The sequence below is a fragment of the Coregonus clupeaformis genome, chromosome 7 (genome assembly GCF_020615455.1).
Source record: "Coregonus clupeaformis isolate EN_2021a chromosome 7, ASM2061545v1, whole genome shotgun sequence".
Classification (NCBI taxonomy): Eukaryota; Metazoa; Chordata; class Actinopteri; order Salmoniformes; family Salmonidae; genus Coregonus; species Coregonus clupeaformis.
Genome location: NC_059198.1, coordinates 4353675 through 4366086, shown reverse-complemented (window position 1 = coordinate 4366086; position 12412 = coordinate 4353675). Strand labels below are relative to the sequence as shown.

Sequence of the window (12412 nt, the reverse complement as noted above, 5' to 3'; positions counted from 1 at the left end):
AACGATACAAATGACAGGAGCCTAGTATTTTGTATAGACGTGCGAATGTTATGCGTGAATATATTTAGGCCTACGTGTGCACACAGTGCCATGGAACGAGAGAAGCGAATTATGATATGTTTCTGACCCGATCCTATTTAGAAATATTGTTGTTGGTTTAAAAAACAGATTGATCGTTTTTCATTTAATTGATTAAAAACCAGATGTATTAAAAATATTCACCGTCCATGGGTTTATGGTGATAACGTGCATGGCTCGAATGCAATGCAATTTCGTCTGCTATTTCTGGAGAAATGCAAATATGATCTGTAAGATGGTTCCATTATGTTTATAACACATTACATTAGGAGCAGTATAACGGTGAGTGGACGATCCCCCATTCTCTTTATATTAGATCTTTATCCAGCTCATGTGAAAAGTTTGGATGAGTGTAAAACCCTCCATAGTCTAAATTGCCTTGTCTGTATTATAAGGCCAAAGGGAGCAATTATGGTGCCTGTAACTGTATTTAGACATAGCCTATTTTAACCTCTTAAATGTAATCTACGTAATCCCCAAAAGTGATTATTTATCATGAGAGGGCCATTAACAATAACTAGTAATGCTGCATACTCCAAGAACGGTTCAAATCTCACCTTTCTGGTAAATATAGTTATACATTGCTGAGCTGTAGCCACTTCTGATAATATGAAATATTTTATATGATGTATTTCCTATTCAACAAAACTATATGAATAAGGCTTGAAATGACTCATATGTTTTCTAAATATAGTATCATCAATTTATAAAATGACTAACTTTAAGATTTCCTTAACTGTAAAATACATATTTCTATATTTAGTGTTAGATCAAATTTGCATATTTTCGAAAGGTCTCTCTTGATCAAAACGTCTGCCCCCACTGATGTGAATGTCTCACAGAGCTCTAACTTGGCTACTTGTTAGGAACTCGCCTTTCATCTCATATTAATCTTGTCCATCTATTACAAACAGAAAGTGTGTTTTGTTTAAAATCGATTAATTATTTTAGATTACTGGCTATAAATCGATTTCTGAATGTGCTACAGTGATGAAACCACTTCTCCTGCTGCCTTACAATGTAAGGATTCCAGGCATATGCCTTGTTAGTGGCTGTGATGTAGGGTTCAGCCAGGAGTTGATGGACAGTCGGAAGAACGAATGAAACGGTAGGAGGGACATCCGAGCTTCAAGTGGTGTCACACATCCTGCTTCACACAGGCAGATGAGAATCAGGGCTACTACTCAATGCAAGCCATTTCGATCTATGGTGTCCACATATCGATTTATAAGCGAAGATGTCAGTTGGAACCGGTACCAGAACCACTCATGTCCCCAAAACAGGGGACTTTACATCTATTATAACAAGTTGTTTAATTTTTATTAGAATTTGATTAAAACTATACACTGTCTTTTTAGGCCTTATCAATAGCCTAGTGAATTTAATCTTGCTTATTGTCTACGTTTGGTATGTCCATGTCCAGACTGCAATCTACAGTAGGCCTAGCCCCTATATCAGTGTGAATGCTATAGCCTATGTTTAACAATGTTTTTCCATATTGAAGCACTGCAACTACAACAATGTGGACTGCAAAACATGTTCAACATATTTAGCAAATATGGGGCAGGCTATTTAATGAACTAGGCTATAACAGACTAACATTCCAATTGGAGTTGATGACAATGCAATACATAAAATACCATAAATACACAACTTGAAGCAACACATATTTAGCCATGGAGCACGTTCTGATTTACCCAGCTACTGCGCCCATAATTCCGGTTGTGAAAATAGCAAAAATATTTTTGACACACCCCAAAGCTATAATGCTACTGCCTGCCAGTGCTAAGATTTACCATTGTGTTAGGTTTGTTCAAATAGGGCCCAAGTGTCATAAAATCAAGTAATCACACCAGTATTAACCAGTCTCTGTCTCCCTAGGGGAGGGAACCCGTTCACCGCAGTCAAGCTGCGTCCCACAGTCACCAACGACCGCTCAGGCCCAGTCATCTAAACCTCCAGACCCACCCTCCTGTCCACCTCTACCCTGGAGCGGCACCTCCAGCTGGGCATCACCCCACGCTGTCCCCCCCACCTCCAGGCGGATGGACCCAGGGCCGGACACTAGTGGACAGGACAACTTGACACTGTGGGCTGCTGTGCAGAAGATCCAGTAATTTACAGATGCCATTTGAAATGACGTTGTCTTAAACACAGTTGCCCTACTGCTGCAAACGCTCTCCCTGAGAAGGTGGGGGGATTTATTTATGTAAACAGATGCACATATATAGATTTTCTAGACCTATTTTTGTCGGCGATGATGAATGCGACATACTACATGCGTTCTCGCTGGGCGTGTGAGAAAAGGAGTCGAGGAAAGCCTGAGATTGGGCCGTTGAAATATCAGAATGTATTTTTTTATTTTTGCTTCTTCAATCACTCGTCAATTATCTTTTGTTGCCATAGGGCAGTAGATGAATGAATGTATGCTGTACGGGACCTATGCATCACAATTCAGAGGTCCTTATGGTAGTGTTGCTCTTGTTATTGTGTTGATGTATCTCGAATATGACATGTACAATTGCATTGTTGCTATCATTACTAAAGACCAACAGCTGGCGACTGTCGAATTTAACTATACTCATTCAAGGGAAGCGCACACATAGTTTTTTCCCCCTCAACTCCTTCCAAGAAGTGTAACACGAATTTGATTGGTTGAGTGTGTCATTGTCATCTTGCTGATCGGTTTTACAGTTAAGTGTTCATACAGTGCTGCTGTTAATAGTGGAATATGTGAGACCTGTTTACCTTAACTCTGTATACCAACAGTAATCATTCTGTGAAACATCTCTCACCTGTCTCTGTTATTCAGGTAGCCCTGATCGTGTTCATTAGGCACCAAACGGAAGAAAGCAGACTAAAACCTTTGAGGGAATGTTTCTTATTGTTTGATAAGAAACTTTCAATTGTTTTAAAACGTTTTCCATTATGTGCCCTCATAACTTCCCAAAGACAGTGCAGCCATTTTGCTTTTAATCTTCATGCTTCATGGAAGGCATTTTCAACCTAGTGGCTAATTGTATTATTTTTCTTTGGTCTGCCCTGCCTACTCCTTATAGTCCTATACCAGTACAGTGACGATACATTTCCCAACGCAACGAGTCTATTAAAAAAAAATACATAATTAATCCTAAAATGTGACTACATGAAACAAAAGTCGCTTCAGGAGTGGCAGAACTGAACAATACCCAGTTGTGGCGCAATTGGAATGTAACATTGAGCACAAAATCTACTTGTGCCTCTGTTCAATTGAACATGACAAAACAAAGGAATTCTATCAAGTAAATGATTCGTTATTGATCCACGTCTTGAGTCACAAAATGATCACAATCCCATTCTGGGCCTGTATTCCCTGAGTTTGGGAACGTTGCTGTATGAAAAAAAAAAATATATATATATATATACACTAAACAAAAATGTAAACGCAGCATGTAAAGTGTTGGTCCCATGTTTCATGAGCTGAAATAAAAGATCCCAGAAATTTCCCATAAACATAAAAAGCTTATTTCTCTCAAATGTTGTGCACAAATTGATTTACATCCCTGTTAGTAGGCATTTCTCTTTTACCAAAATAATCCATCCCCCTGACAGGTGTGGCATATCAAGAAGTTGATTTAACAGCATGATCATTACACAAGTGCATCTTGTGCTGGGGACAATAAAAGGCCACTCTAAAATGTCACACAACACAATTGTCACACAACACAATGCCACAGATGTCTCAAGTTTTGAGGGAGCGTGCAATTGGCATGCTGACTGCAGGAATGTCCACCAGAGCTGTTGCCAGATAAATTAATGTTCATTTCTTAGAGAATTTGGTAGTACGTCCAACCGGCCTCACAACCGCAGACCACGTGTATGGCATCATGTAGGCGAGTGGTTTGTTGATGTCAAAGTTGTGAACAGAGTGCCCCATGGTGGCGGTGGGGTTATGGTATGGGCAGGCATAAGCTACGGACAATGAACACAATTACATTTTATCAATGGCAATTTTAATGCACAGAGATACTGTGATGAGATCCTGAAGCCCATTGTTGTGCCATTCATCTGCCGCCATCACCTCATGTTTGAGCCTGATAATGCACAGCCCCATGTCGCAAGGTTCTGTACACAATTCCTAGAAGCTGAAAATGTCCCAGTTCTTCAATGGCCTGCATACTCACCAGACATGTCACAAATTAAGCATGTTTGGGATGCTCTGGATCGTCGTGTACTACAGCGTGTTCCAGTTTCCGCCAATATTCAGCAACTTCGTACAGCCATTGAAGAGGAGTGGGACAACATTCCACAGGCCACAATCAACAGCCTGATCAACTCTATGCGAAGGAGATGTCGTGCTGCATGAGGCAAATGCTGGTCACACCAGATACTGACTGGTTTTCTGATCCACGCCCCTACTTTTTATCAAAGGTATCTTTGACCAACAGATGCATATCTGTATTCCCAGTCATGTGAAATCCATAGATTAGGACTTAATTAACTAATTTCAGTTGACTGATTTCCTTATATGAACTGTAACTCAGTAAAATCTTTTAAATTGTTGCATGTTGCGTTTTATATTTTTGTTCAGTATATTTTATTGTATATATATATTACTATATTATATTTCACTGCTTGTCTTCTCGTTACTTCTTTGTCATGATACATTGTTATTGGTGAATTATATATGATTGGTCATAACATTTATAACATTGTTACTTCATGACTATAAAGGCTGGGTTTCAATCCAAGGCACACTGTTGACAAAACACCTTTTTAAGGCAATTTCCCTGAAGTTCGCAGAGATCACATTCATGGTCAACTCTGTGGATGTCGGTTCTGATTCTAATAATTAACTGGTTGATAAGCTGAACCAGGTTAGTTACAACTGGGGTCGAATTGAAAACCTACAGGAGGGTAGCTCTCCAGGAACAGGGTTGGAGAGCCCTGTCCTAGACTATCTTATACAAAGTGATTGGACGCTGATCTAGAATCCGTTTAGCTTTTTAGACCATAATTAATACGATTAAATGGAAAGAGGGACCTGATCCTAGATCAGCACTCCTACTTTGAGACGCTTTATGAATATTGGCCAGGAATAAAGAGTTAAAATATATCAGTCAAGACATGTACCGCACTCATGTTTCTTTATTTACAATAACTCTTTTATAAAAAAATAAGGACCTCCATCATGACAGTGTGCGTAGTGTTTCAAAGCAAATCAATTTAAAATACACGCCCCCCCCATATATAATACAATTTTATTACATGACATGGACCAATTGGACATAGACAGTAACAATACCCTACGGATGGTAAAGAGACATATGGGTAGATAGACATTCTTGGTTGATTGTCCATTGCAGGGAGGATCGCAGGGGGCTGAGTTGTCACTGAGAAGAATACTAAGATAGCTACACATTATCCAGAGATTACACGCCAACCTGCTCGTATTATGCAAAAACTCGCTGCATGCTTTGCTTCCCCCACCTCCCTCGGCTGAGTCTGCTTGGTTGTAGGTCAAAGGTCAAAGACGTGGTGCCTGACTTGACCTGGGTGAACTCCTGCAGCCTGTGTAGGGCGCTTCAACCTGTTAAGCTATGTCCGAATAGCCATGCTACTTAGAATGCATGCCCAATAAAAATGTATGTTCTAAGTGGTGTGGTATGCTATAGTGTGACATTAAAGGATATTGGAACAGAGATCCCTGTTCATTAGGCAGCAAATGGTAGAAAATGTACTGAAACAGGGAGGGACTACCTGGTCTTGTCCAATAAGAAACTCTGAGGTCTGCAGACCTATATAAAAGCAATCTATCAGAATCATACCCGTTATTGATCCACGTCTTGAGCCACATAATGATCACAATCCCATTCTGGGCCTGTATTCACAAAGATCCTCAGTGTAGGAATGCCAATCTAGGATCAGTTTGGCTTTTAAATCATAATGCACAAGGTTTATGTCGACAGGGAGGATGTGATCCTAGATCAGCACTCCTACCCTGGGGCGTATCCACAAAGCATCTCAGAGTAAAACATTTGGTGGTAAGTGCTGAGAATAGAGACATTTTACTCCTACTCTTATGGGTCAACATAAAAGCTATGCATGAAGCCTCTAGTCATAATAGTCCCCCACCTAGTCAACAGATATTTAGGAGACCTCATGAGCTGTCCTAACCAGTTAAGAGTTACCAACAGGTGTCTTGGTAATAGAAAAAGGCAGTGGCCATTGACAGGCAATTGCTTTGGAGTTTGATATTTCTATATGATCGATCCATAAATAATCTAGACCTTGTATCTTGCGCTTTTGACAATGATTTCACAAGGCTTAATTCACATGATAGCCTATGCCTAAATACTTATAACCACTAGGCTAATAAACAATCACACATTTTTCTTTCAATTATTTCATTAACCTACATCATGTCATTTGAAGTTAGCGCTTTAAACAAGATGCCTAAATTGGGCATGCCTATGGGTTGGGCAATTGAAAGCATCTACAGCCTGTTAACTTTGATTCTGTTTGGTAAAAATTATAGACCTTTTTGAAACGCTTTATGCAAAATTATCGGCAAGTGACTTGATGCCTAGTGTGCCAAAGCTATTTTGAGTTTTTGAACAGGAGTGTGCTGAAATAACTTTAATATTTATCAACATTCAGCTTTTAACAGCTGTGAAACACTGATTCAATATGCCTATCACATTATTCAAAATATCAGAAATGGTCCCAAAAATATTACGCAAACCAACATATTAGGAAACATTTAAAGTGATCGTGTCAGGCAAATTATATCAAACGTTTTACCATTGCAACATCTGATGTACAGTCACATTCACCGTAGTTATCTGAAGCGTGCTATACAGCTGTCAGTGCCTCATCGTGATTGCTTATTCTTCATCATTTGCAAAAATGTCAACGAGCGTCATCACTATCCTTCTTTTGCGGTACCTCAAACTGTCGTGATTACCAACTGAGAAACTTTTATGAGTTGATTTTACTCCTGGCTCAGAGTTTGTCTGAGCAGTGTCTTATCATCCTAAAATCTACTCTGAGCTGGGAGTTGTTTTTGGCTTAGACAGGATCCTAGGACCTTTTCTGATACGCTTTGTGGAATATGGCCCCTGGTGTGTTTTCTGCTCTATAGAGTAATAAAGGCACCAGCAGTAGATAGACAAAGATCAGGCTTCTTCACTAGATAATACTCCTAAATCATCTATCCTAGCATGTACACATATTATCATAATTAATGGCTGGCTATAAGTTCATTGTGGCGACTACTTAATCCTTAAACGTTGTAAGAAAATACATGGCATCATCAGTTTGTAATAATTATAAACAACAAAGTTAAAAAGAACCAGCTTGGCTGTGAGAGGATGAGCTAGCTACAGTTTGGTCCTTCTACCCGAAGGTGGCGCCACAGTTGGGACATCTCCTCTGGCGCAGCGCCAGGCAGAAGAGGATCCCCAGGGGGAAGAAGAAGATGGCACACATGATGCCCAGACAGGTGAAGTCATCCTCCAGCACGCCCACTCTGAAAAAAGATAAAGGTACACATTAAAGAGGCTAGATGGAATTTTTGCCTCTGGTGATGCTCTCGAGCAAAAAAGGGCCACCTGAGCAAAAACATATGTTTGCCTATAAGTAAGGATTTGTGTGGTTTTGTGAGATAATAAGTTATTTAAATTATCATATTACATACGTAACACATTCAAGCAAAAACATTTAAACTCATCAATTAGCAACTCAATTCCCATACACTCCTGAAACCATTTTTAAGACAGAGAGGACTTGTCAATGTACCCACCTCCCAAAACCCAAGAGCAGGAAAGCGAACACCTATTGGTGTAGAGATTGAACCATTGTGTTGTGTGTCAAGTTGCCACGGGGCAATATAACTAATAAAAAGAGAGAGAGAACTAATGGGAAAACAGTAACAAGTAGCCTACACTTTCTTGCAGTCATTGTGACTCTGGGCTTTCTAGGTTTCCGTGGTAATGCAGGGAGCAGAGAGTAACACAGACAGACAGTCCAGTGTTGGAGATGCAGTGCTATTAGATGTATGAGCCGTGAACATAATCATGACACTGGTATGTAGCCTAAAGGCACATTGTGGTCTCACAGTGTGACCTGGGGAATCACATGGAGAGAGAGTTAACTCTGGGTTCCCCTGACTCCAGAGTGGCTGCTAGTAGGAACAGAGCTGCAGGGGTTAACAGCAATCAGGAACTGCTGCCTGGTATTATGACTCCACATGTTGGCTGACTAGCATCATGTCCAATGCATCTGTCAACTCCCCTTAGAGGAAATCTACATTGTATAGAACCAAACATGCTAGATGTTGAACTGTAGTGATTACACAATACACATACTAGCCCATCACAATCACATTATGGTGTGCTAAAATCAGAAGTGCTTTTTGTGACAGATATTTAAATACAGTGTTTATAAGCGTTGTGACTAGAGGGAGTACAGCTGTGACCGGAGGTTACTTTTCGTAGCAGATTAGGAGAGCATGTTAGCTAGCCCTAACCCTTTTCCTAACCTTAACCTAAGTCTCCTAACCTGCCACGTTAATTATCCTAACCTGCTGAGTAAATTCACCTAACCTGCTACGAAAAAAAAGTAACTTCCGGTCGTAGCTGTACTTCCTCTAGTCAGAATCATTTCTAAGGGTAATAATGGTGGACAGCTAAAATATGTGAGCAACAACAGGTGGAGCGCAAATGTAATGTGGACTTTAAAGTTTTGCCTGCTGTGTGTGTGTGTTTGTCTGTGTGTGTGTGTGTGTGTGTGTTTCCAACCTGCCCCTGCCCTGCTGTGTGTGTGTGTGTTGCCAACCTGCCCCTGCCCTGCTGTGTGTGTGTGTGTGTGTGTGTGTGTGTGTGTGTGTGTGTGTGTGTGTGTTGCCAACCTGCCCCTGCCCTGCTGTGTGTGTGTGTTGCCAACCTGCCCTGCTGTGTGTGTGTGTTGCCAACCTGCCCCTGCCCTGCTGTGTGTGTGTGTGTGTGTTGCCAACCTGCCCCTGCCCTGCTGTGTGTGTGTGTTGCCAACCTGCCCTGCTGTGTGTGTGTGTTGCCAACCTGCCCCTGCCCTGCTGTGTGTGTGTGTGTTGCCAACCTGCCCCTGCCCTGCTGTGTGTGTGTGTGTGTTGCCAACCTGCCCCTGCCCTGCTGTGTGCCATTTACATGTCATGGGTGTGCTTATCAGCGGAGTATCAGAGCGTGCCAAGGCCACAAACTGGACTGGAACCCTTTATTGAACCTGGCAATGCAAACAATGGTGACTGAAACTAAAACAAGCCGTCTCTCTCTACTCTCAATCTAACGCTCCTAGAAATCAGGCTCTATTATTTAACTTTCATTTGGACCAGGCCTCAGAAGTGGAAACAAAAGTCTGTATTTACACCAAACACTGGGGTAAATTCTCATATTGGAAACATGCCATTAGTGTATTCTATCAACAATTAGACTTTTATTATGTTCATTTTGAAAATACAAATTTGACCCCAAAAAAATTATTTTTACAAAATCAACACAAGACAGACACTACAGCTGCTGGGTCATGTTCATTAAGCACCAAACTGAAGAAAACAGACAAATAGGAAGGGACTACCTAGACTTGTCCAATAAGAAACACTCCTTTTCTGTTGCAAAACATTTTAAAGTTTATTAGGGCAAACGACCCTGAACATTTTTCATATAAAGAGCACGTTGACTCTTCAAGAGCATCAGACATAGTGTACAGCCAATCAACTTCCTCTCTCCTGTCACGTGTCTGTGTTCTTAGCAGCTGACACAAAGGACGTTGAGTCAAACAAATTGAAACCACTGCGGTAACTCTCCAAATGAAACTTTAGCCTACATCAGCAGCTTTAGCGTGTACTAGGCCTGCCTGCCTGGCCACAGTGCAGTGTGTGTAATACTGTTGTTGTGACGCTCACATGTAGCTATGCTGTGGAACACGCTTTAGACACAGATAGAGCAGAAGACAACCGTCATTTGACACATGGAAACCATGTGTCAACCACAGGAACACTGCTGACTGACACTGAAAAGGCTTTCCTTGATGGCAGATTAGCCTACTGACTTGTCTTGGTTTGGCAGACCCCTACACCTTCTCCCAAATCTGGTTCCCCCTCCAACTGTGGTTCATCTCAAGGTTTCAAACACGGCTCTTCTTTCTTTCGTTTGTTCTTTCTAAATCACCTTAGTTACACCCTTGTTATATCATTACTCTGCCTGTGACACCCTGTGACTTTCAGAGAGTTCAGCTCTGTGCTAACAGCAGCTTAATGGAACATTTCACCACTTTCCAACCTCATTCGTCATCTCCTGCATCACCCCAACGCCAACATATGTGAAAACGGCCTGGTGACAACATATTGTGTGCATCATGTGATGTTAACCAACTGAGCAGTCCAAGGTTACTTTACTAAAATATAACAAAACAATAAAACAACCAGACTGAATTGAATGCTGCCAGAAATCCAGACAGTCCCCCCTCCATAGAGATACAATACTGTTGTTCTGTTGAATTCTGTGCCCCCTTCCAACGTACAGTATGCCTCCCCACTATGTGTGTGTTGTTTGGGGCTGGTGTCTCACCTGCAGGCCGGGCAGCCCCCCACCACCACCACGGAGGGCTGGATGATGGTGTATGTGCCTGGGTAGGGCTGCTGGGCTATGGCTGGGCCCATCTGAGCACTGGGGCCTTCTTGGAACCCTGTGGTAGGACAAGGGGAGAGGAGAGGAGTTTGAGGTTGAATTAGGCTAGGTCTGAACTACAAGGGGCAGTCATGAGTGTCAGTTTCCGTTTCAGTCAAGTTTCAGTCAGTCAAGAGAGGTACAGTATTTGTCACTAGTAAAATAACAAAACAACGAACCCAGTACCCTATAGAGCACAGACTACTCTAACACACACTTGTACATGTGTGAAATAGGACAAATATAAGCATCCACCCAAATTATTATTATTACAGTCTACAGTGTGTAGGCTACTCTATAAATGTCAGCAAGTTCATACAACCTAAAATAAAAGTTACGTTACTGCGGTTCCAGCATTTGCACATCGGCGCGTAACGACGTCATACTTCAGGAGCTAGCTTTGGACGTTTGGTAACAACCCTACAATGTGATCTACTTGCCTGGGCCAGTGGGGTACTGATACGGCGGCGGCTGTTGAAAGCCCGGGGGTGCAGGGGTTGGGGCGGGGATAGCTCCATAATTGTGCTGCTGGCCATATTCATACGCCCCCGGGACGACGTTAGCATAAGCGGGAGGACGGTCTTGGAGAAGAGGTTTACTGTCCATATCTGTTGCGTACTCAAGTTATCTTCCTCTTTCTTTGACTTGGCTGGCCCTCTTCTTTCCACACAAATTGGATTTACTTAGACGGTGTTGCCTCGAGTCATACGACTTTCGCAGGCACGGATGGGTACAAAAAAACAAAGAAAACACGACGCGCAAAAATTAAAGTTATCGCCTCTCTCCATGTGCCAACTTTGTCCCCGACTGCACCACCCGAAACAATCGCGGACTGTTCAGTCGAAAGGGAGGATGCTTATAAAAATCAGGGAAATGTCTAAAATATCGCCATCTTATCACCTCATTATGTGCTTTCTTGTCAAAAGAACCTCTCCAATCACTAGTGCTCAAGAAACAATTGTAAACTCAGAATTCGTTGCCCCTTTCTGTCTGGATTGTCACAAGACTCAAATCATGTGACGCGCTATGGAACGCCTATGTGCGGTGAAAGCGGTCGCGTTCGAGAGGATCACATTTGTCAAGTCGGTGACCAAAGTCTGTTGCATTCTCGGGATACAAATTGTCTGATTTGTACCTATGAAGTTTTGAATGCAAGTTTCTGCAGTTGTTCTTCACCAACTTCATCCTGCAGCCATTGCCTGCATTGTGGGAGGCTCTATTGTCAACCAATCATTTGGGTATTTTTCTTTTTGACCCATGCAAACGTGACCAACGACATGACTGAAACAGGAACCAATATAACAGTGTGGGTACAGTGGTAATACCATAAAACTTCAATTAATTACCCGGGTATGTATTTGCTTAAATTAGTGAACACAACAGAAGCTTATTTGAGCCAGGCACACTGCTTTTGCTCATATGCATAGTTATTTTTTTAATTCCAGCGTTCACTCCCAGCATTTTAATCAATCTTAATATCCTGCAGTAATGTGTTATCATTTACACAGTGTCACGTTTCTTTTGTCTTAGAATGCCTCTTTAAAACATAATCATTATTATCCTCTTTGACTGTGCATTTTCGGCAGTTCTTACTTTCTCCACTAGGAAGAACGGCCGAAATCGGGCGATCGGCCGATTTCTGGGGGTCTGTA

At 41.7% G+C, this 12412-nt stretch overlaps 2 protein-coding genes across 2 annotated transcripts in view; one reads left to right on the top strand and one right to left on the bottom strand.

Moving 5' to 3' along the window:
- LOC121568810 (brain-specific angiogenesis inhibitor 1-associated protein 2-like protein 1) overlaps window positions 1-3524 on the top strand; it is a 65193-nt gene extending 61669 nt beyond the window's left edge. Inside the window, exon 14 of the mRNA XM_041879247.2 lies at window positions 1960-3524. Coding sequence (XP_041735181.2) covers window positions 1960-2032 — 73 coding nt within the window. The 3' untranslated portion in view covers window positions 2033-3524. The remainder of the gene's footprint in view (window positions 1-1959) is intronic.
- A 1666-nt stretch (window positions 3525-5190) lies between these two features.
- Window positions 5191-11794, bottom strand: LOC121568809 (brain protein I3). Its single transcript, XM_041879245.2, has 3 exons — window positions 11201-11794; window positions 10662-10779; window positions 5191-7588 (listed from the first exon to the last, which is right to left on the bottom strand). The coding sequence occupies exons 1-3, from the start codon at window positions 11364-11366 to the stop codon at window positions 7456-7458; spliced, it is 417 nt and encodes a 138-aa protein (XP_041735179.1). The 5' UTR covers window positions 11367-11794; the 3' UTR covers window positions 5191-7455.
- Window positions 11795-12412: the final 618 nt, after the last annotated feature.

Coding starts and splice junctions, on each gene's coding strand:
- LOC121568809 (XM_041879245.2), bottom strand. CDS start 11,366: ATGGACAGTAAACCTCTTCTCCAAGACCGTCCTCCCGCTTATGCTAAC. Junction 10,780..11,200: donor TCAGTACCCCACTGGCCCAG/GCAAGTAGATCA, acceptor GTCCTACCACAG/GGTTCCAAGAAGGCCCCAGT. Junction 7,589..10,661: donor GGGGGCTGCCCGGCCTGCAG/GTGAGACACCAG, acceptor ATCTTTTTTCAG/AGTGGGCGTGCTGGAGGATG.